This window comes from Eurytemora carolleeae, unplaced genomic scaffold (genome assembly GCF_000591075.1).
Source record: "Eurytemora carolleeae unplaced genomic scaffold, Eaff_2.0 scaffold108, whole genome shotgun sequence".
Lineage (NCBI taxonomy): Eukaryota > Metazoa > Arthropoda > Copepoda > Calanoida > Temoridae > Eurytemora > Eurytemora carolleeae.
The window spans coordinates 273,249-295,183 of NW_019396160.1; the positions used below are offsets into that span (position 1 = coordinate 273,249).

General features: G+C 31.9%; 2 protein-coding genes across 6 annotated transcripts in view; both read right to left on the reverse strand.

Moving 5' to 3' along the window:
- LOC111696818 (hydrolase tropI) overlaps positions 1–6,507 on the reverse strand; it is a 9,788-nt gene extending 3,281 nt beyond the window's left edge. Inside the window, exons 1-8 of one of the 4 annotated variants that reach the window (XM_023466564.1) lie at positions 6,381–6,507; positions 5,720–5,748; positions 3,310–3,392; positions 2,757–2,863; positions 2,329–2,388; positions 1,866–1,997; positions 1,613–1,663; positions 613–680 (exon numbers count right to left, since the gene is read on the reverse strand). In XM_023466564.1, the coding sequence (XP_023322332.1) occupies positions 613–680; positions 1,613–1,663; positions 1,866–1,997; positions 2,329–2,388; positions 2,757–2,863; positions 3,310–3,392; positions 5,720–5,748; positions 6,381–6,472 (622 nt within the window). In that variant the 5' untranslated portion in view covers positions 6,473–6,507. Of the gene's footprint in view, positions 1–612; positions 681–1,612; positions 1,664–1,865; positions 1,998–2,328; positions 2,389–2,756; positions 2,864–3,309; positions 3,399–5,719; positions 5,749–6,380 lie in introns of all 4 variants that reach the window. The other 3 variants (XM_023466563.1, XM_023466565.1, XM_023466566.1) reach the window with 3 other exon arrangements.
- A 2,152-nt stretch (positions 6,508–8,659) lies between these two features.
- LOC111696811 (hydrolase tropI) lies at positions 8,660–21,913 on the reverse strand. Of its 2 annotated transcripts, XM_023466553.1 has the most exons (12): positions 21,797–21,913; positions 21,216–21,242; positions 21,039–21,067; positions 17,139–17,221; positions 16,003–16,109; positions 15,217–15,276; positions 14,593–14,724; positions 14,135–14,185; positions 13,838–13,905; positions 13,039–13,142; positions 12,407–12,504; positions 8,660–8,851 (listed from the first exon to the last, which is right to left on the reverse strand). In XM_023466553.1, the coding sequence occupies exons 1-12, from the start codon at positions 21,886–21,888 to the stop codon at positions 8,797–8,799; spliced, it is 906 nt and encodes a 301-aa protein (XP_023322321.1). In that variant the 5' UTR covers positions 21,889–21,913; the 3' UTR covers positions 8,660–8,796. The 2 variants fall into 2 exon arrangements, with proteins under 2 accessions (XP_023322321.1, XP_023322322.1); XM_023466554.1 differs by lacking the exon at positions 21,216–21,242 and having other exon boundaries at positions 21,797–21,912.
- Positions 21,914–21,935: the final 22 nt, after the last annotated feature.

Here is a 21,935-nt window from a genome sequence, read left to right on the forward strand (position 1 = left end):
TGGACTATAGGGGATTCGACATCCAGGGGCGTACTGTCCTTGAAATAGTATCAATGCGATTGGACTATAGGGGATTCGACATCCAGGGGCGTACTGTCCTTGAAATAGTATCAATGCGACTGGACTATAGGGGATTCGACATCCAGGGGCGTACTGTCCTTGAAATAGTATCAATGCGATTGGACTATAGGGGATTCGACATCCAGGGGCGTACTGTCCTTGAAATAGTATCAATGCGATTGGACTATAGGGGATTCGACATCCAGGGGCGTACTGTCCTTGAAATAGTATCAATGCGATTGGACTATAGGGGATTCGACATCCAGGGGCGTACTGTCCTTGAAATAGTATCAATGCGATTGGACTATAGGGGATTCGACATCCAGGGGCGTACTGTCCTTGAAATAGTATCAATGCGATTGGACTATAGGGGATTCGACATCCAGGGGCGTACTGTCCTTGAAAAAGAGAAAGCAATGATTTAAAAAGGGAGGATTCAGTCCCTAACAAATGTCAAACAAATCAAGCATTCCCTTGAACACGATCCTGTATACGCCCTCGTCGATAACCCTTTCCAAACCCGTGACGCCTCTGTTAAAATAAGGAACTTACCTAGTTTACCGATTATTGGTGTATGGCTGGGATGCCAGGAAACTCCGGCCAACATTTTCGGATCAGCACTTGGAAGAAAATATATATTTTAGGATTAAAAGAAGGAAAAACAATTAGTGTACTTAACAAATATACGTTTTAGTCACATTTTTGGATCAGCACTTGGAAGAAAATATATATTTTAGGATTAAAAGAAGGAAAAAAAACAATTAGTGTACTTAACAAATATACGTTTTAGTCACATTTTTGGATCAGCACTTGAAAGAAAATATATTTTAGGATTAAAAGAAGAAAAAAACAATTAGTGTACTTATTTACACTATACGTTTTAGTCACATTTTTGGATCAGCACTTGAGAGAAATATATTTTAGGATTAAAAGAAGAAAAAACAATTAGTGTACTTATTTACACTATACGTTTTAGTCACATTTTTGGATCAGCACTTGGAAGAAAATATATATTTTAGGATTAAAAGAAGAAAAAACAATTAGTGTACTTATTTACACTATACGTTTTAGTCACATTTTTGGATCAGCACTTGGAAGAAAATATATATTTTAGGATTAAAAGAAGGAAAAAAACAATTAGTGTACTTATATACACTATACGTTTTAGTTACATCATTTTTATTAAGGAACATTAATTTTTAGTTTTGGTTGAGTCCCCTATTTATTTTAGTTGAGTCCTATTTATTTTAGTTGAGTCCTATTTATTTTAGTTGAGTCCTATTTATTTTAGTTGAGTTCTATTTATTTTAGTTTAGTTGAGTCCTATTTATTTTAGTTTAGTTGAGTCCTATTTATTTTAGTTTTGTTGAGTCCTATTTATTTTAGTTATTTTAGTTTTGTTGAGTCCTATTTATTTTAGTTTAGTTGAGTCCTATTTATTTTAGTTGAGTCCTATTTATTTTACTTTAGTTGAGTCCTATTTATTTTAGTTTAGTTGAGTCCTATTTATTTTAGTTTTGTTGAGTCCTATTTATTTTAGTTTTGTTCTCACCTCAATCTCATGCCAACATAGGTTCCCCAGCATGTGCCTAAAGTTCCAAATCTAAAATAAAGATTTCTCAAATAATTGGAATAAATATAAAAAAAGAAATTTAAAGAATTTAAAAAATTAAATTCCAATTTTATGAACAAATCTCTATTTTTTAATTTTAGACACATTTTTTCCATTAAAAAAGCGCAGCAAAGACGTTTAGTAAAGTAACAAATCTTAGATAAATTAACATTTATTCTGCTGCCGGAAATACCTTTTAGCACCATGAGACTCTGCATATGGCAGAATAGATTCTTTCCAATCTTTCTCTAAACTTGCCCAATTAGATTTTTCCTTGATAAACTCTCCCACATCAGCATCCCATGGGGACCGGAAATCTCCATTCCTGAACAATATTCAATATGTTATTCATCAACTTGTCCCAATCCTTGAACAGGTACATTACATACATATTTACTGTTCATCATCTATGTACACTGTACAGTGGTATGTGATTATAGCGATACAAAGAATACGACTGTTTTTTCGTTTTGATGGTTTTTTGAGTTACAAATTTTACGAGTAATCAAAGAGAAGTTTAATTGAGAACATCTATTGATTTCAATGTTTATGTATATCCAATATCTATGCTTTCCAACAGCTTCATCTAAATCAAAATTGAAATCGAAAGTAGTTTTCATTGTTTTGATTTAACCGCCTGAAGAACGTGATTATACCTGTAGTAGTCTGGAATAATAACCATGTATCCAGATTCAGCAAACAGATCAGCGGTTTGTCTGGAAACAGTAAAAAATATAATTTATATGTTTACGACAAATTCTTTTTCGTTAAAAATGCCTTCAAGACGTAATTTCCTGTAATTTTCTTTAAACAGAAGCTTATCAGATTCACAATGGTACCCTTTAAAAGCTTGATCTGATCAAGAATGAATGATATATTGACTATTTATTCATTAAAAATTGATAGTTTACCATTTTTGCTAAGAATAAAAGTGCTTTGCATAAAGGTTTGTAACCCGAGATTGTATCTCTATAAATGGAAGGTGACTTGCAATTTCAATGACCGATCCATTAAATTGTAAATTGTGAAGTCTGATAAATAATGTTTATCCTTTAGAACTATATTTCATTTAGATTCAACCTACTTCGTTCTACCGCTATTGATTCCAAAGATATCATAATTCCAGATGATGCACTTCTCCCCCTCCCCAACCCTGTACATTTCCAGGTCGCCAACCTTCTCTATTACACCCTAAAATAGTTAAAATTATTTATTTTGAGTATTTTTTAATAGTATGAGAAACCTTTTGCTGGCTATTCCTAACAGTCTTACTCTTATTTGACCAAGACTCTTATTTGACCAAGATGTAAGCCATAGAATACGAAGCGTATACGCTCGTCTGTTTAATCTATTTGTTTGTTTGTTGCACAAAAAAAGGGAAATACATTAACATTTGCACTGCCCGGAGTAGCAAGTTTTTTTTTAGTCCAAGGACCAAATTTAATGTAGTTGAACCACGTACAACTAATAAAATCAACTTTTCTTCAGCTTACACAGAGAAAAAGAGAGGAGGTTCAACCACGTCTACGCGGTTCAACAACATATTGAATTTATTAAATTTGGTCTCAGGACTAAAATGCATTTTCATTACATTTTAAAAAATTAAAATCTGTTAGTTTAAAAATAAGATTAGAAACCTTAGGTTCGTATCCTTCAACCTCTAGTTTACCCCATGAATCTGTAGGACAACAACTCATCGTAGTTTCTTCTTTAACCTCCTCTGAAACTAATACAAATTGTTACAGTACATACTTTTCAGAGGATTTATTTTAAAAGCAGGGTTTAAAGGGACTGTCGTCGAATTTCATGTGACCCTTTATTTTAAAAAAGTGACATGCAATATTCACAATGGTACCGACTCTTTAAACATATATCTAATCAATAATGTTGAAGATTTTCTTTATTCCTCAGAGAATTCATTTAAAAATCAGGGTTTAAAGGGACTGTCTTCGAATTACAACTGACTCTTTATCTTAAAAAAGTGACATGCAATATTCACAATGGTACCGACTCTTTAAACATATATATCTAATCAATAATGTGGAAGATATTGTCGTTTTACCATACTTGTAAAGTGTTTATTTCTGAAAATTTCCTCCGTATTGGTTCTGAAGCAGAAATAGAGCAACTCACTAAATTCACTTTACATAAAACCACAATTGAAATAAATCAATGTTTAAGGTGAAGATGATTGATATTGCGTGCATTCTTGACAAGACGAAGCTTTTAAGCGTACCATTGTGAAAAGGACATGCCTGCACTCTATAATTGGAGACTGGAGAGTCACTTGCAATCACACGTCCCCTTTAAACATGTGCTTCAAGGTTTTTTCCTTCGAGTGTTACTATTGTTATTGAACCTTACCGCAAAGTTACAGTTCAATTAGATATGATTAATAACCTATTTAATAGATATCTACACTTTTTATTTACAAATCATCATGAATTTTTAAAGAAAAGCATGAAAGATTTGAATCTGTACAAGGATGAGACTGCAGTGCAGGAACGACTGAACAGAATTTGTTTCAATCGTAAATCTTACAGGCATGGTCCCATTACGTGCAAATCTTATTTCCTTCGCAAATTTATAAGACAGAAACCCAAATAAAATCTTCAGTATGTTATATTATAAGTGGGTAACACTGTATAAACGAAAAACGAAATGGTTTCCGATTAGCTCATATTTTTGATTTATAATATCAAAGCCAAGAGAGGACTAATAACAAAGCTAAGCATGAAACAGCTGATCAAGTTAGGGCCTAGAACTGGATTTTAATTCTTCCCACTTTAAATAAATAAAGTATAAAAGATAAGATTTGAAAACATGAAATCTATGAAAGCCGAGTGTGTAAGTATAGAACATCACATTATGTGATAAGACATCTGCAATCAATATTATTTATTGAATGCTGGCTAATTAAACAATATTATTTATTGAATGCTGGCTAATTAAACTATCTTTTTAAGTAATCCTAGATTCCCTAAATGTTTGCTTTATTAACATATAAAACTTAAATTATGAGATTAAAGGTTTTTATAAAATATATTTTACTCAACTTTTACTAAACACAAAACAATATTCTTAATGAATAAAACCATTTTTTTTGGCGAATACTTAAAACAAACTTTTCATTTTTTCAATAATTTTGAAATTTGGCAATTAGTTAAAGCAGAGGCGCAACAAGGTTTTTTGTTAAAATTTTCATGCTAAGATCCAGGCATTAGAAAACAACTTTTCATAAAATGAAATCAAATAATTTCCAATCTTTATAAGAAAATAATTTCATATTAAACAGTAGACCCTGTTTTAGTCATGTCTCATTTTACCATCTTATGGGGACGCTTTGAATAAAAATTGTTTTCTAAAATTTTGCTGTAATCCTAAGATTGCCATACTTAATAATCATTCAAAAGTTTTCCATTTTAAGTTTGGTGTATTAGTATTTGGTAAATATATCTCACTAGACCGGTCAATTATCTCAATTGTTAAATGAATTGTCAGCGTAATATTAAGTGTTCCTCCGTGCAAAGATGCACAATTCACAGCAATACCCTTAAAACTTTGTCTAGTTAAGCATGAATTTAAAACCAATGTTTACAACTTTGAAAAGTGATTATTTACTGCAGGTTTCTTCTACAGGAAAACATATAGTAATTGTCAGAATTTAACACTTTAAAACCTATTAAAACCTATTAAAACCTTTTAAAACCTATGAAACCCTATTAAACCCTATATTAAAACCTATTAAACCCTATTAAACCCTATATTAAAACCTATTAAAACCTATTAAAACCTATTAAAACCTATTAAAACAATATTTTCTGATAAAATAAAGGGTTCAAGGGTACAGTTGTAAATCGTGCATTTGCACCGAGGGTTATATCATGAAATTACGATTGATTTTGAATGACCCATTCAAATCCTTCCTAAATCCTAACTTTGAATTGTTGAACCGGAAGTATAGGTAGTTCAACAACGTAGCTCAAAATCATTAAATATCACAAAGATAATTTATTTTATGAAATATTTTTAAATATTTGTTCTAACCTTGAGGTTCCCCAGTCTGAGCCCAAACACTGGATAAAAAAGAAAAGTTCATTAAATTTTATGTCTTAAGGGATTTTTTATGAAAAAAAGATTGAAGCCGATAAATTTAAATATAAATAATGTCAAATTTTCTTTAATCTAACACGCTTAATACAATCCATTTTGTTACAAAAAAAATTCCCGAGGTACATGTTTGCTGAAATGGAGATTCTAACAATATTTAGTGTTAACTAAGATAAGCCAACAATTGATTGTCCAAATATATGTAATCTTACACTGAAGGAATAACGCATCTAATGCCAAATTCAGAAAATAATTGTTATTGCCCTGTAGATAAACTAAATCACAAAATAAATATGAAGGATATTAAGTCTTAAAAACTTGCCATGCAAGACATCGAGAAATAACATTGCAATTACTTCAATTTCTTTCTATTAAATAACTCTTTACTGGAAATACTTATTTTATAAATTAAAAGCAAAACTTTTAAACATTAATAAATTCAAATGTCGCCCTTTTGTAATCCTTAATTCTTGAGCCGTTTGAGCGGTAAGGAAGGATCAGGAACCTTTTCGTTAAATTAAAACTAATGCTTTTGTTACTTAAACCAAATATTAAACTGTAGTTTAAATTAAACTTTTTTATTGTACTAAAACTGAACCTAATATCTGTTGAAATGAGTGCTGAAAGCACAAGAAGAAGAATCATGTTGAAGAGCGAACTCATAACTAGAAACCTTGGACAAGGAACCATTTTATCTGGATCTTTTATGTGAAACAAAAATGTCGTTAATTAAGCAGGGAGTCGTAACATCATACTGGACCATTCTTAGCTTTAAATTGGGATTTTATCAGAAAACAAATTAATCATTAAGCAAATTTACAAAGCTTCTATTGATATTTGCATAGAGAAAATTCACAGTTGTGGGAGTAATTAATGCGTATCCTTAGATCTAAGCTAAACACACCTAAGATCTCTGAACTGAACAATTATAAGACCTAAAGTAAACACACACCTAAGATCTAAATTGAACACACCTTAGATCTAAGCTAAACACACATAAAATCTCAACTGAACACATCTAATATCTAAACTGAACACACCTAAGATATGAATTGAACACACCGAAGATCTAAGCTGAACACACCTAAAATCTGAACTGAACACATCTTTGACCTAAACTGAACACACATAAGACATGAATTGAACACACCTAAAATCTAAACACACCTAAGATCTGAACTGAACAAATTCACCTAATTTCTGAATTGAACACGGCTAAGATCTAAGCTAAACACACCTAAGATCTAAGCTAAACACACCTAAGACATAAACTGAATCTGAACTGATCACGCCTAAATAAACTAACTACATGACACTTATAGACTAATCTGAACTCACTTAGATAAACTAAACTGAACACAATTAGATAGAATAAATTTATGACACTTTAAAAAAGTGAACTGAACTAAATTGGCTAAACTGAGTACACTAAAGATCTAAACTGAATACACGTTGATAAACTAAACCGAACACACTTTGCTAATTGCTCATTAAACTGACTACATTTTATAAATTAGACTGAACACACTTTGATAATTACTAATTAAACAGGACACAAAACTGAACTGAACAATCCGAGATAAACTAAACTGCACACACTAAAGAACTCTGTACACACGTTGATAAACAATCCACTAAGACACAATAAAGATTTAAACTGAAAACACTAAAGATTTAAATAAAACACACTTAAGATCTAAAATGAACACACTTTGACGAACTAAACTGAAACACATATGAACTAAACTGACTACACTTTGATAAACAAATTGAACACACTTTGATAATTACTAATTAAACTGAACACCCCGAGATAAACTAAACTGGCCACAATAAAGATCTAAACTGAATACACTAAAGATCTAAACTGAATACACTAAAGATCTAAAATGAATACACTAAAGATCTAAACTGAATACACTAAAGATTTAAACTGAATACAATAAAGATCTAAACTGAATACACTATAGAAGATATCTCAATTGTTAAATGNATGTAGCAATAGAACCAAGCAAAGCCCCCCGCCCCCCCCCCTTCAGGAATACAGGTATACCCTTAGCAACAGGCAAGAGATAGGAGTGGTTTGAATGGGGTAGGGGGGGGGGGTGGATAAATGTTACAAGCAATTCTTTATTAAACTTTTTATTTCTAAAAATAAATTAACTAACTAGTAATAATTTGCTTTCTAATTGTGTATTTATGATCACACAGCATTCAACTGTGAGAATAATAATTATAGGAAACATTATAGTAATCACAAACCAGATTTAAAACGTACACAAACTAAACGACAGAAAAGGGGCAACATGTAATGTTATTGTTTTTAACAAAACATCTTTTATCCGATTGGATTACATCTAATAAATAAATAGATGAATTGATAAAAAACACACAAGGTGATTTTTAATTTTACCAATCTTAAGGGAGGAAAATGTCGAGTCTATTTATTTTGGTTTTAAATTACTAAAATTATGCTTATTTCTACGTCAGATTTTAGGTAACGAATAAAAATTAAGAAAATTGACTTTTTTCGCGAATGCACCCGTTTCTTCTTTTTAATTATTTTCCGCTCTTTTTGTTTCAAATTAACGATCCTATTCGATTTCTTCAAAAATGAAGAATTTACTAGTCCATTCTACTTATATTCCCCTCTCAGTACACTAGACAAAACCTATGCCTGGAATCTAACTAATAAGCAGTTGAACAACGCTTACTTAGTTGAACCACTTCTCATGTGCAGCAGTTCAAACTTCAATGTGAATACAAGTGATTCAACTTAGTCTACGTAGTTCAACTATATTCTTACTGCTAATTATAAAGTTGTTCAATGAACATAAGATAGGCCAAACTTACACTGCATTGTGTCATTTTCATAAAAAGACGTTCAAATTTTTATTCAACTTGTATATATACATATATGTCAATTCATTCCAAAACAAGTGATTTTATCCAGTTTAATCATTTTTTAACTTTGTATACTCGTTTGTTCCATAGTTCCATTAAAAATGCATAAATTACAGATGTTTTTTGAAAAACTCCAATGTTTCGTTGATCGCCTTCAAGACATCCCTGTAATAATAATAAATATTAAACATCAACATTCAAAGCTATATTCTCATAAGGGTTTGTTTAGACACTCAGAAGACCACCTTCTGAATTTGTTTGTTTTTAGCTTAAGATTAATAGCCAATGGGACAAATTATAAATGTTTAGATTATTATTGCTGACACAATACTTTACAGGGAAAACGCAGCTATAAATTCAATATTGTTACGCCACGAAATCGTCACGCTCTGAATTCCCTCACCCCTGAGTTCTTCACGCAAAAAATGTGAAACCCCTGAAGTCAAGGGGAGGGGGACACTTACCGTCAATTAAACTTGATATTTTGATACGAAAAGTATTGCTGATAATGTTGTTAGCTGTTTACGGCACATTAAGGTATTAATTTGGCTTACTATATTCTTTTTATCTGATAAAATATCCTTGTATCCTTGTAGAGGCGCAACTGGGCGGGGCGGCCGGGCGCGCACCCTCCCCTTGCCCAAGAGAGCTGGGCCCCCCCCCCCCCTGCAGAATGAAAAGAAAGATTGGTGAATATCATTATCTCAGGAGTCAGGAATGATAAAACCCAAAGAGTTATTGTAGATATTGTATTCTCCTATTAAAAAAAGTTCCGAACTGTATTGAAACTTTGAATTATTTTGGTAAAATATTCTAAGTTTGAAATATCAAAGGTTTACGCTACTGTACTCGGTGCAAAGATTTAGGGATTAGAATATTTGAGTTTGTGGTAAAAACTCAGTTCCAATTCTAGAAAACATTCTGAGACTGAACCTGGCAAACTTCTAACTGATTATCATATTTGATAACTGTAACCAGTTTCTCTACTTTGAAAGAACTTCTATGAAATCAAAAATGAAATAAGATTATGAATGTTGATTGAGGGAGGGGGTACAGAAGCGCCATGATCCCCGCAAAAACGACCTCCGAGCTTCAGGATTTGCAGAATTACCTCCAGGCCCCGCAAAACTGGTCTCCCAGCCTCAGTAACGTCACCAAGCCTCCCGCCATTCTGTCTCCACGCCCCGCATTTTGGCTCCAATAAAAAAATATTTGGCTTTTATTTCCACCAAGAACCTTTATTAAAAATTCCCAACATGATGAAATAGTTCAGAATGATAAATTAACATTTTGTATTAAAAAGTGAATTTTAATTGAGATTAAAGGCTTGTATTTTGTTTTTCTAAATTTCACAAATTCCTTAAATTGTGAAGAACTATTGCAGTTTTGTATAAAGATAGAATAATTTTATATTATTTTAGAGGGGTCTCATATATGAATCAAACAATATCAGCGGCAATTTACAAAACAAGGTAGTTTTGTGAAATCCTTGTATTTGTGATTTTATCGTATGCTTTAGAAAATATTGAAGAACTATCTTTTTAAAAATTGAAACAAAGAATTAAAATAATCTAAATATCTATTAAATGCTATACTAACAGGTTAGGGCAGCTTCGTGTCATATTTTGTTGTTTTAATAAGTTAAATTTAATTCTAAATAGTTTTTCTTTTAGCGAGAGAATTCATTTATTTGACTGAAAAAATTGATATACAGAGGTGGAGGGGGGGAGGGGGTGCGCAAAAACTCGTATATTATAGGACAGATCCTCATTAATTTGCATTTTTATGATCAAATGTAATGCTAAGGAATCGAGAGTTAATAAAATCTTTAAATCATGATGCCTTCAAAATATTAGATAAGTTGTTTATAAAGGTCGTCTTTTTCTCATTCCATCTTAATGTAAACTTTTACAGAAAAACAACTCCAGAACAATTGAATGAATTAACATGTCAAATTTGTTGATTAGACGATTCTTTAAACTATTACGGAGTCTACTATGAAGAGATGTATTGATATTTGTTTGGTTAAGCCAATAAATTTAAACAAAAAATAAAAACAACAAGCAGAGACCAAAATGCGGGGTGTGGAGACAGAATGGCGGGAGGCTTGGTGACGTCACTGAGGCTGGAAGACCGGTTTTGGGGGGCCTGGAGGTAATTCTGAAAATCCTGAGGTTCGGAGGTAATTTTTGCGGGGATCATGGTGCAGATCTGCACCCCCTCCCTCGTTGGTTAGATCACTAGAATAATCATTTATAAATTCAAAAACTTCGGGAGAAAACTTAATATTATCTGTCCCTTTTCAATGTGTATGATTAAAATTATATATGTATTTTGATGTTTTTTAGAATATATAAATGATTTCTTGTAATTATATCTGTAATTAAACAAGGTACTTTTCTTTGGCGCTCCACGCAAACATGAAAAGAATAGATTGACCCATATCGTTAATTTTATAGTTGTTGAAAGTATATAAAATTTTAAAAAACACAAGAAAAAAAACGATTTGAATTGAACACAGCCAAATCTGCATGCAACCACTGAAAATTTCCTTTTTTTCAACATCAAACCCTTAAAAAAGCACTTTTATTTTTTTTTAAATTACCCCAGACCATCACAAAATAATATTTTGTCCCCCCCCCCTAGCAAAAGTGCTAGTTGCGCCTCTGTATCCTTGAATTGTTTAAATTAAAACTGAGGAGCTGGATTTCAGGTTCGAGATTTCTCAGGAGTTGGAAGATATTGAGCTTCCCTGGCGATGTTGAGCCTGTTAAGGGTTCAGCTCTAATAGGGATTTAAAGCTTGTTAATGGTTAATGGTTAGGAGAACTCTTGATGAGTGTTGTGAATGTGATATTAAGTGATTTTCTCTGGTAAACAATTAACATCTATTCTCATGATCTTGAACCCTGTTTTTTTTTTAAGAGACGGCAACTTTTGAGCTGTTCTGATGTGATATTTTAGCTCATGCAATCTGATCTTGGAGTTCTACATTCTACAAGGAGATGAAGCTGATCTTTCCGCTCCCATGGGTGGGTTGGGGGACAAAATCGTCACGTTCTGAATTCCCTAACCCCTAAGCTCTCCACACAGAAGATGTGAAACCCCTAAAATTGAGGGGGGGGGGGGGAAACCAGTCTGTACTGCAGCACCGTAACCAGTTTTGATTTGTAAACTTTACCTTAACTTTATACTGTGTTTGTCAATTCTCGTCAGTTTTACTTGTTATTTTGATTGTGATCTGTTTATGGCACAAATTAAGATATTTATTAGGCTTACTATATTCTTTTACTTGATAAATGAGCTTTTGTATCCTTGGATTGTTTACATTAAACTAAGTTTTACTATGCTGAAGATTATCACAGTTTTTGTATTTATCATGAGCTTTAAATAATTTTATCCTTGAAACAACTCTCGTATATATTATCCTTTTTCTGCATATTGTATTTTTTACAGTTTGAACCCGTTTGGCGCTAACTAGAGCACCGTTACTGTAGAGGAGAGATTCTAAAAGTTTTAATCCAAGAAGTCTGAGGCTGGTTCCAATCAGACCCCATAACAGATAAGGACTAGGTTAATACTTAAGGATATTTTAAGCGGCCGGATTTGGTCGCGAAACGCATATTTTAATAAATTTCTATAAGATTGAGTCCATTAGACCAAACTATTTGATATCTATTATAAGTAAATATTTACGAGTTCGTCAAGAAACTATATTTACCTCTTCACTTTAGGATCAGACATATCCCCCCTGACTGTCCATCCATGCTGCATATCTGGGAACTCAATAACTTCAACGCCAGCTCCCTCTTCTAGGATCTGAACAAGAGATATAGTTTTTTTTCAGGGGGCGAAAATTCCAAACCGTGGTTGTGTAAAAACCTGAAGAATTGAAATTGATTAGCACAAAGTTTGAAGATCAACGTTATGGGAACTTCAAGGGCAAATTTCATTTAAAAAACTATTTTCAAAATTTTAATATTGCAATTATGTACGTCTTACAATAAAATTTATAAAAGCATCATATTTGAAATAATGGTATTTATCTATAATCCAAAAATATTTTAAAGGATTCTGATATTAACATATTCAAAATGGAATACAAAATTAAATAAATGATATTTTTAAGAAATCTTACCTTAATGAAACTAAAAAAATTGCCAAAGTTTTTCAAAATGTTTAATAGACTAAAGTGGAACACTCGTACATAAACCCCGGTATGAAGTCTAAAAGTCGTATTTTGCTTTAAAGAAACTGTTCAGCGGACAGTAACAAAGTGTGTGTTCTGAAGGTCGTCTTTTTATTCAATTTTATTATAATTGTCCTAAATAGCTTTTAATGGAAAATTCCTACCTTGACATTCTCTCCTCCTTTCTGATCTGCTGGCGAATCTGGTCCTGCGGGCATAATTAGCTGGGGACACTGAACAGCCTTCATCAGCTCCTTGACATCCTCCCCTTGGGACATCATAGTACAGGGTAAAAGCAGGGGGGTTAGTAGCTGTCTGCCTGCCAGGCTAATTAGCTGGATTGGATGGTACACTATACAACTGTTTACTAATATATGACAGAACTAAGGAGATTGTGGCCTATATCAAATAATTATTAAATATGCAATACGCTCTCGGTGTAGTTCACGGCCTATACAAAAGTAAAAGATTAGTGTAAGTAAGCACTCTAGGTTGGTAGAAGTTAAGGGAAACATTAGTTAATAGATTGTAAACCGGTTTAAAAAGCATTTATCGTTTAGAGGCTCAGAGGGCTGGCTTGGAGGTGAAAGCACAACTATAAATATGTTAAGAAAAAAGCTAGGATTCATCTATGACCAACAATGTGTCCATCTTAGACATGTGCAGTTGCTGATCGTAGGAAAAACATATCATGCTTTTCATATATTCACCAATAAAAGTAATAAATTTAAACATTTTGTGAGCTATAGCTTTCTTACTCCATTGAAATAGAAACTTATCCTTTTAACTGTAATCAATTAAGTTTTTGTTTTAAATTACTAAGACAGCCTTTCAGCTCCCCAAATTGTTTTAGAAAATTGAAGATCTTGAAAAATAATAATGTGATTCAAACTTCCTATTATGCATTCTTGACAAAAAAAGATTCCTGAATTTTGAAACTTTTTATGAAATTATAGAACTCACCAAGTGTATCGGTCATTGGTGTATGACTGGGATGCCAGGAAACTCCAGAACAAAATTTAGGATCAGCACTTGACAATAAAATTTACTTATGATAATGATAAAAATTGGGTAAATAAATAAATAAATAAATAAATTGGGTAAAAAGGATCGAATATTTAAGTAAGTAAGTAAGTAATATTTATTGCACAATAAAGTGGCAGGAGATATACAATTCGCAGGATTGCGGTTTATTTGGTGAAGTGCCATGATTTTAAGTACATATCGATTTTAAAGTCTGTTTATTATTCTTAGACTCACCTCATTCTAATGACAACGTAGGATCCCCAACATGTTCCTAATGAAGCAAACCTATAATCATTAAAATGATTTGTAAATCAAGGATATCTCTAGAAAGAATGTACAAAATGGATGAAACTTTAGAAACGACTGCACCGAATATATACTAGCAGTTTCCTTACATTCATGATTCCCTCCAACTGTTAACTTGTTTTGTTCTTTGGAAACTTAATATTAAAACCATTAAATGAATAATTTTAAGGCAAAAGACTTATTGCAACATTGGAATCATCATATTTTTAAGTTTAAGGTCGTCTTTGCAGTCTAATTATTTGCTGGTAACCATGAAGTTAAAAAAAAATAAGTCTTTTGACGACGAATTTTAGAATAAGCATTCAAATCAAATCCTAAAAAAAATCAGATTTCGATAATTATCACGACCTCTTTTTTGGGGAAATTTAATTTGTCGAAAAAACTACCTCTTAGCTCCATGAGACTCTGCATACGGAAGTATTTTTTCTTTCCAATCTTTCTCCAAATTCTTCCAATTTGTTTTTTCCTTGATAAACTTATCAACATCAGCATCTTCAGGGGATCGGAAATCTCCATTCCTGAATATTATTTACCAGCTTAATTAGTCAAAAATCAAAATGCATATTACAGTTTAAAACTTTCGTACTTAATGTTGATGTTAAATAATGCATGAATTAAGTTTTAAAAAAAATGTTTTTCTCTGAGCAAAATTTTTACATATTCCTTTATTTAACAACTAGCTTAGTAGCCAAGCTTTGCATGAAAACTAAACTTTTACAGTTTACTATTAAAGTAAACAAACTAAACTTAGTATTCTTAAACCAAACTAAGAACAAACTAAGAACAACTAGCTTGTAAATAAACCAAACTGAGAACATTCCCGTGGTTCTATCGAGTTCCAAAATTTAATTTGAGACAAATCAGTCATGAGGTTCAAAAGTTTTAATCAGACAGACACCAATACAGAAAAATATAGATCACTACTTTATATATACAGATATTCTCAGATATTTAAAACACCTCTTTTTACAGAACCAAAAATAAAAAATATAAAAACCTGAAAATTATACCTGAAGTAGTCTGGCATGATAACCATATATCCAGACTCAGAAAACAGATCAACAGTCTGTCTAAAAATGTAAAATTTTAAAAATGACCAGAGGTCAAAACTTCTGTACAAAGGAATTGAGTCTTTGCCACAAACACTGATTTTTTAATCCTTTTAACTGTGCAACCTAATGTCGTAGACCTTAGATATTTTAAACTATGAATTGTGTTAGTTCAAGTGATCTAAGTTTGAAATATAAAAGGTTTACGCCATTAGGTTGGCAAGATATAAGCATTAGAAAATTTGAGTTTGTGACAAAAACTCAATTCTTTAGCACCAATTTATAATCGATAACACTTCATCTTGAAATTTGCAGTGACGACTTTTTTGTTTGAGGGATAAGTGCTTAAAAAATCCTTTAATCTAGTCATCACTAGTCTCTAAGGGGTACGCGGAGATACCCGAGAAAAAATTTAATCCGTAGATAGGGCTTCATCAGACACGGATAACTGCTTGTTTCAGGGACTCGCTTCCAATTTGTTAATTATTCAAAGCTGGAAACATTTGGGTTGGATACTTATAATCCTGAAAACTTGATCTCGATATCCACTTTGTCACTTTTAATTTGAGGATCAAAGCTTGATTTTCTTATTTCAGTTATTTCTCCCCTGATCAAAGCTCTCTTCAAACCCCGGCCCTGACTACAATTACCATGCGGGAAATCGAATAAAGATTTGATAATTCTGCAGATTAAAAAAAGATAGAAACAAAGCGTTTTCCTCTAGATTATTTTTCAGATGGAACCTACTTATTTCTACCGCTATTGATTCCAAAGATATCATAATTCCAGATGATGCACTTCTCCCCCTCCCCTGCCCTGTACATTTCCAGGTCTCCTACCTTCTCTATTACACCCTAATCATAAAAATAATATTTTCGTGTTTTATAAACTTTAAAAATGACAGCGAATGTGTTAATTTAAAACCAGCAAGAAAGGTGATCGTCTTTGTCGTTAATATTAATACAATGAAGACGACTTTAATTTTCAATTTTGATTTCTACCAAGCTTTTATCTACAGGGTTACCCACAAAGGATGAAACTTCAGAGACGATTGTACGGAATTTTTTAGTCCAATTTCTTACGTTCAGGGTTCCTTGCAGACCAAACTTGCTTATTTATATGCTTAATCATTTAGCACACCATTTAAATACTAAATTGAAGGCAGAAACCGCCAAGCTTTAAATTGTCATATTTTAAGCGTTTTGGGTCGTCTTTACAGTCTCATCCTTTGAGGGCAACCCTATAGCAGAAACACTTAAACATTTAAACAATATGAAGTTGTCAATAAATAGCTTATCTTTGTTTTCTTGTAAATTGAAATTTAAAAAATGCTTTTTACTTGTAAAGGATCAAAACATTATTAATAAAATATCTTCTTCATTATATTAATATAATCGATCGCCGACCACTGTAGAATCAATAAATATTTAATTCATTGAGCAAAAATTTCTTGTTAAATGAAAAGTTAGAATTAGAAAATTCTTGTTGTTTTCTTTTTTTGCTTAATCATTATGAAATAATTGCAATGCACAAACTCCTTTGGTGCATGACATTTTGTTCAACGTACAGCATTCATTCCCCAGTTTTCTGCTTTTTACTGAACTTGTTTATTTATCTGTATTTTGTCTTTTTGTCTGTTTACTTGGCACGCTAATACAGTAAGCCCAATAAAACTTTGGACTAGGAAGACGACAATTAAGTAATCTCAATATATTTTTGCATTTTTACCAGTAGTTTAAAAAGTTACATGTTGAGCGAAATGTATCTGTTTATTTTGCACAATGATTGCTGCGTTTCATGTTTATTGCATGGACTACTCGAGAACTGGACTTTATGGAAGAAAAACAAATAATTTGTGCGAGGAGAATGTTAGCCTGGGATACCTTGGGTTCGTATCCCTTCACCTCCAGTTTACCCCAGGAATCCTTAGGACAACAACTAGTTGTACTTTCTTCTTTTATCTGTTCTAGAAACAAAAAATTATAAACATTTTCACAGCATATACAGAGGTAATAAAAAGCAATAGAATTATTGAGATTGTCTTTTTATATTACAAAATGATAACCAAGTGTTTTGTAATTTGAACCGAGTCAGTTCTTGTAATGTGTTCTAAATATTTTAAACAAACAATTCAACCCGGAACTTCGGAAATATCATAAGAATTTAGAAAATATCGTTTACTTAACCTACTGATAATGGAATCCTGCAGATATTTAGTTTTTAATTTAATAATTATATGGGACTCTTTAAAACTGTCCCTGCATATTTTATTACTATTTATTTATTTTTATTGATATTTAGGTATAAAATAGTATAAATCTAAAACCAATTGAAAAATGGTCAAGACGACATTTTATAAATTATCATATTATCATAAATCCATATTTCTGTGTTAAACTGTATAATAATTCTTAATTAAATAAAAAGGATAAATAATTCCATTATTTTATGGTCACCACCGCATTTTCAATAAAACTTGTTTTTAAAGCTTATTTTTTAAAAAGGTAATAACTGCGTTACCATTTTCCCACTAAAGTGCGCAGTAAATGTATCTACTCTATGGTTTATAATAGATGACATGAAGGAGAAGTAAGGAATTAGATTAATCTATAAATAATCAGAGGCCGAATTTAAAGAATTTGAGCCGCGGTTTCAATTTAAGCCGCGGCTCAAATTTTGTTGGTTCCACTTAAATTTGTATTAAATTTTTCAAGATTAAGCCGGCGCTCAATTGAAACCGGTTTTGGGGGATTTTAGATGCGGCTTAAAGTCATTAAATTTGGCCTCAGTTTGTTTAAATATCTGTTGTCATTGAAACAAAAAATAAGTAATTTATTCATCTAAACACTGCTCAGCACCCTAGTATGATTAGTAGTAATTCAGTCCATTTGATATCGCCGCTAAATTTCTTTATTTTTCTCCTATTGGTGGATTTTTTTAAAGATAGATAGATAGAATGATGATCGATAGATAGCACTGAAGACACATTGAAACCTAATTAGATAATCATTTGTTAAAAAAAAATTTGTATGTTCCTACATTTTCATCGTTGTTTTATAGTTTAGTGTTAATTATTTTTTTATTTATAAAAATTTAGATTTTTTGTTTGTTTTCGGGGCCCTCGGTTAAATGCAAAAGTTTGAGAGAATGCCGCAACTTGTTTGTTTATTATATAAACATGTTGTTTCGGCCGAATTGAAATGATGTTATAATTTTCGTGATATTTATCGCTAATTAAATGAATGATGGGCATGTGTGGCTGTAGTTAATGTTCATTTGAACTATACTGCCGTTTGATTTTTGAACTATTGGTAGTCTGAACTATTGTGCATTCTTACTACTGAGAACAACGTCACTACATGCAGTTCACATTGCTTAATCTTTGTACTGTTAGATATGCAATTTGATAATTTTCTAATATACGATTTTTGGGCCCCCCCCCCCCCTCCTATAAATTCTGTACCCTGGATCTCATATGTAATACATGGATATAATTGATCATGTGACCGCAGCGCCCGGCCCCCTAGCTTGTCCTAACCGCGGCGCTCGGACCATAAGCCTGTCCTAGCCGCAGCGCTCGGCCCCCCTAGTCTGTCACAGCCGCAGCGCTCGGCCGAGTAATTGTCTTAAGCTAACCTAATCTTAAACTAGTAAATAATGAATATATATATGTTGGCTGAAAGATAAGTGGTCATGTACACAATTCAAAGGAGGGGTGGGGCCAAAATCTATATTAGAACGGACCCATTCAAGTTAAACTTTTATATTTAATGATAAAACAATCATCATATCAAATATTTCGCTGGACAAAAATTCAAATGACACAAGAATAGTTTAAATCAAATGAGAAAAAAATTAACCAAAAAATATCTTTTGTTGGATAAAAATAATGTTAATGTACACAAAGAGAGCATATTCACAATTAAGACTAGTATTTATATAATTCTGAATACGCAAAATCATCCATCAAAATATTAAATCTGTAGTTTGTGGCTGCTAACGAAAGACGACTTCACCGTCATTTTTGGGTCCCGAAATCATGTTTACTGCAGCGATAGCAAGAAAGATAGTTAGATACAAGAAGATAGATAGATAAATTCACTGGCGCCATTTACCGCTGAAGATAGATAGATAGCACACTATCGCTATTGGTAAAAAAATCGCGCTTGTGTTTTATTGGATAAAAATCCTAATGGACAGGTGAAACTAGAGTGTCAGTAAGGTATAGATCAATGAATTTCCTATTTACTTGGAATAAAATAGGAGGCTGAAGTTAAATTAATTACTGGATTTTTCTTTAAAATTCAGTTAGTATAACCTATTACTTAAGCTTCTAAAAAGGCTTGATTTAAGCATATTAAATGCCAACTCTTAAATGATTCAAATCATTCAAGAACAAAATTTATATTTCACAATTCAGAGATAGTATTCCGCGTTTCTAAATCTTGCCAAAAAAGCAAATCCGCCCAAAATTAATTAGATCTTACCTAGTCTGTTCCTATTTTCATTAAACTTTTGAATGATGTTCAACAAATATTTTGGTAAGAAATTTTGTTTGTAATGTTTATATTATTTATTAAACAATTCTTCAATGAAAAGGTGTGTTTGTTACGAATAAGAGATAAAAGAAAATATTGGAATATCCATATGATAAAGATAGATTGCGCATAAGACGACAATTTACATCTTGAAAGATATAATGTACAGAGATGTTTTAAAGATATTCCTATTATATAGATTAACTAGGTCGGTTGTAAAAATTAGCTGTTCTTATGTCTTTGAGTACTTGTGGTGTACATGAGCTCTGTAGAGAGAAATTTAAGTTAGTTTAGTCCTTCTCATGTCCTTCTTCAGTTCTCGTCAATATGATATATTTGCTCAGTGAAATATTGTTGTTCAAATAGTTCCATTCCCGGAGTTATTTTACACTCTATTAAAACACCAAACCACCCCAATTATCATTGAAGTACACTTTGATCCCTAGAAGTATGAGTTCGCGGCCTGTACAATTCTTGGTGGTTTTGCGTACATAAGCTACAGGGTGTCCCACGAAACATGACAGTATGCAAGACGACTTGAATATCGTCTTGATTTTTTATAAAATTTGCTGCATTTACTTGTAAACCTAATTTTAGAAGTGAATTTCTAGAGATAATAATCACAAAATTCCCCTGGTCCTGCAATTTCCTAAATGTGGTCTGCATTTTTTGTGCTTTCAATATTGCCCGAGATATGAACAATTTCGTTCAGATTTTGACAATTTTGCTTTTATTTAACAAAATTGAAATCTGAACCAAACTCTTTATATCTCCGGTAATATTGAAAGCACAAAAAACGCAGACCACTTTTTGGAAGTGCCAGGGCTAGGAGAATTATGTGATAATTGTTTCAAGAATCATACATATTAAAGTAGATAGAAGACTAAATGTCACAAATAAATTCAAATATCAAAGACGACTTTCAAGTCGTCTTGCTATTGTCATGTTTCGTGGGACACCCTGTATCTATGTTTATTTATTTATCTACGGGAATATCAATGTCGTTTAATAGCTGAACAGAATGTACAACTATTAGAGATTCCTTCTAAATCATTTAACAAACAATAAAAAGTTGGTAGCCCTAGGGCTAGAAGTAAAGTTTGCTCGTATAGTGTAGGTTTTGATAGGCAACGTGCCAAATGTTTTTTCACAGAAGCGCCGTTAAACATGTCCCTTTAGTTAATATCTTTACCAAATTGAGTTAGATAGTAAAATACTGATAAACTATTTTCATATTTATCTAACCTTGAGGCTTCCCATACTCTGCACAGACACTAAGAATAACATAATATAAAAATACTAAGAATAACATAATATAAAAATACTAAGAATAATATAATATAAGAATACTAAGAATAACATAATAATTATAATGAAAATTCTATTTGAAGTATTTCAATTTAACCAAAAATATTATCTTATCTTAAGTTTCCAGAATTGCCCCTTTTTCTGAAAAAAAGACTCCTGAGAGTTATTAGTCAATCTGGACAGCTATTACTCAGGATCAAATGTCGCATTTTTTCACGGTTTACATGTACATTATACATCTTCTTTTAGTGTCACAATTCAGCCAGCATACCTAACGTACTCAAAAACCATTCTATAACCTCTGTCTACACCTTGAGAAATCTAAGACGATTGTTAATAAAAGTTTCAGTTCTAGTTCAACTACTTCTCGTTATTCATTATTTAAAAGAGCTAAATCTTTGCCACAATCTCCAATTTTTTAATAGATATTTCTTTGTAACGTGATGGTGAAAACTGTAAACCATCGATCTTTGAAGCCTAAAGAATATTTGATTACACAGAATTCATAGTTTAAAATATCAAAGGTCTACGACATTGGGTTGGATTAGAAAAATTAGAGCATGTGGCTAAGACTCCATTTCTTTCAATTTCTTTGATCCCAAAAGCAGTTTTAGAAATAATCAGTTATGAGTGACACAATCCGTCACGACATTTTATGCCACTGTTTTAGGATAATCACTGCTTTTAAACTGAACCTAATCTTTGTTGCAATGAGTGTTGAAAGTATAAGAAGAAGAATCATGTTGAAGAGAGAACCAAAAACTGGAAACCTTGGACAAGGAACCATATTGTCTAAAAGTTTTATAGTTTGCATGTATGGAATAGATACAAGAA

Coding starts and splice junctions, on each gene's coding strand:
- LOC111696811 (XM_023466553.1), bottom strand. CDS start 21,888: ATGGTTCCTTGTCCAAGGTTTCCAGTTTTTGGTTCTCTCTTCAACATG. Junction 16,110..17,138: donor TGAAGGGATACGAACCCAAG/GTATCCCAGGCT, acceptor TTTTATGATTAG/GGTGTAATAGAGAAGGTAGG. Junction 12,505..13,038: donor AAGGAGGAGAGAATGTCAAG/GTAGGAATTTTC, acceptor TCTCTTGTTCAG/ATCCTAGAAGAGGGAGCTGG.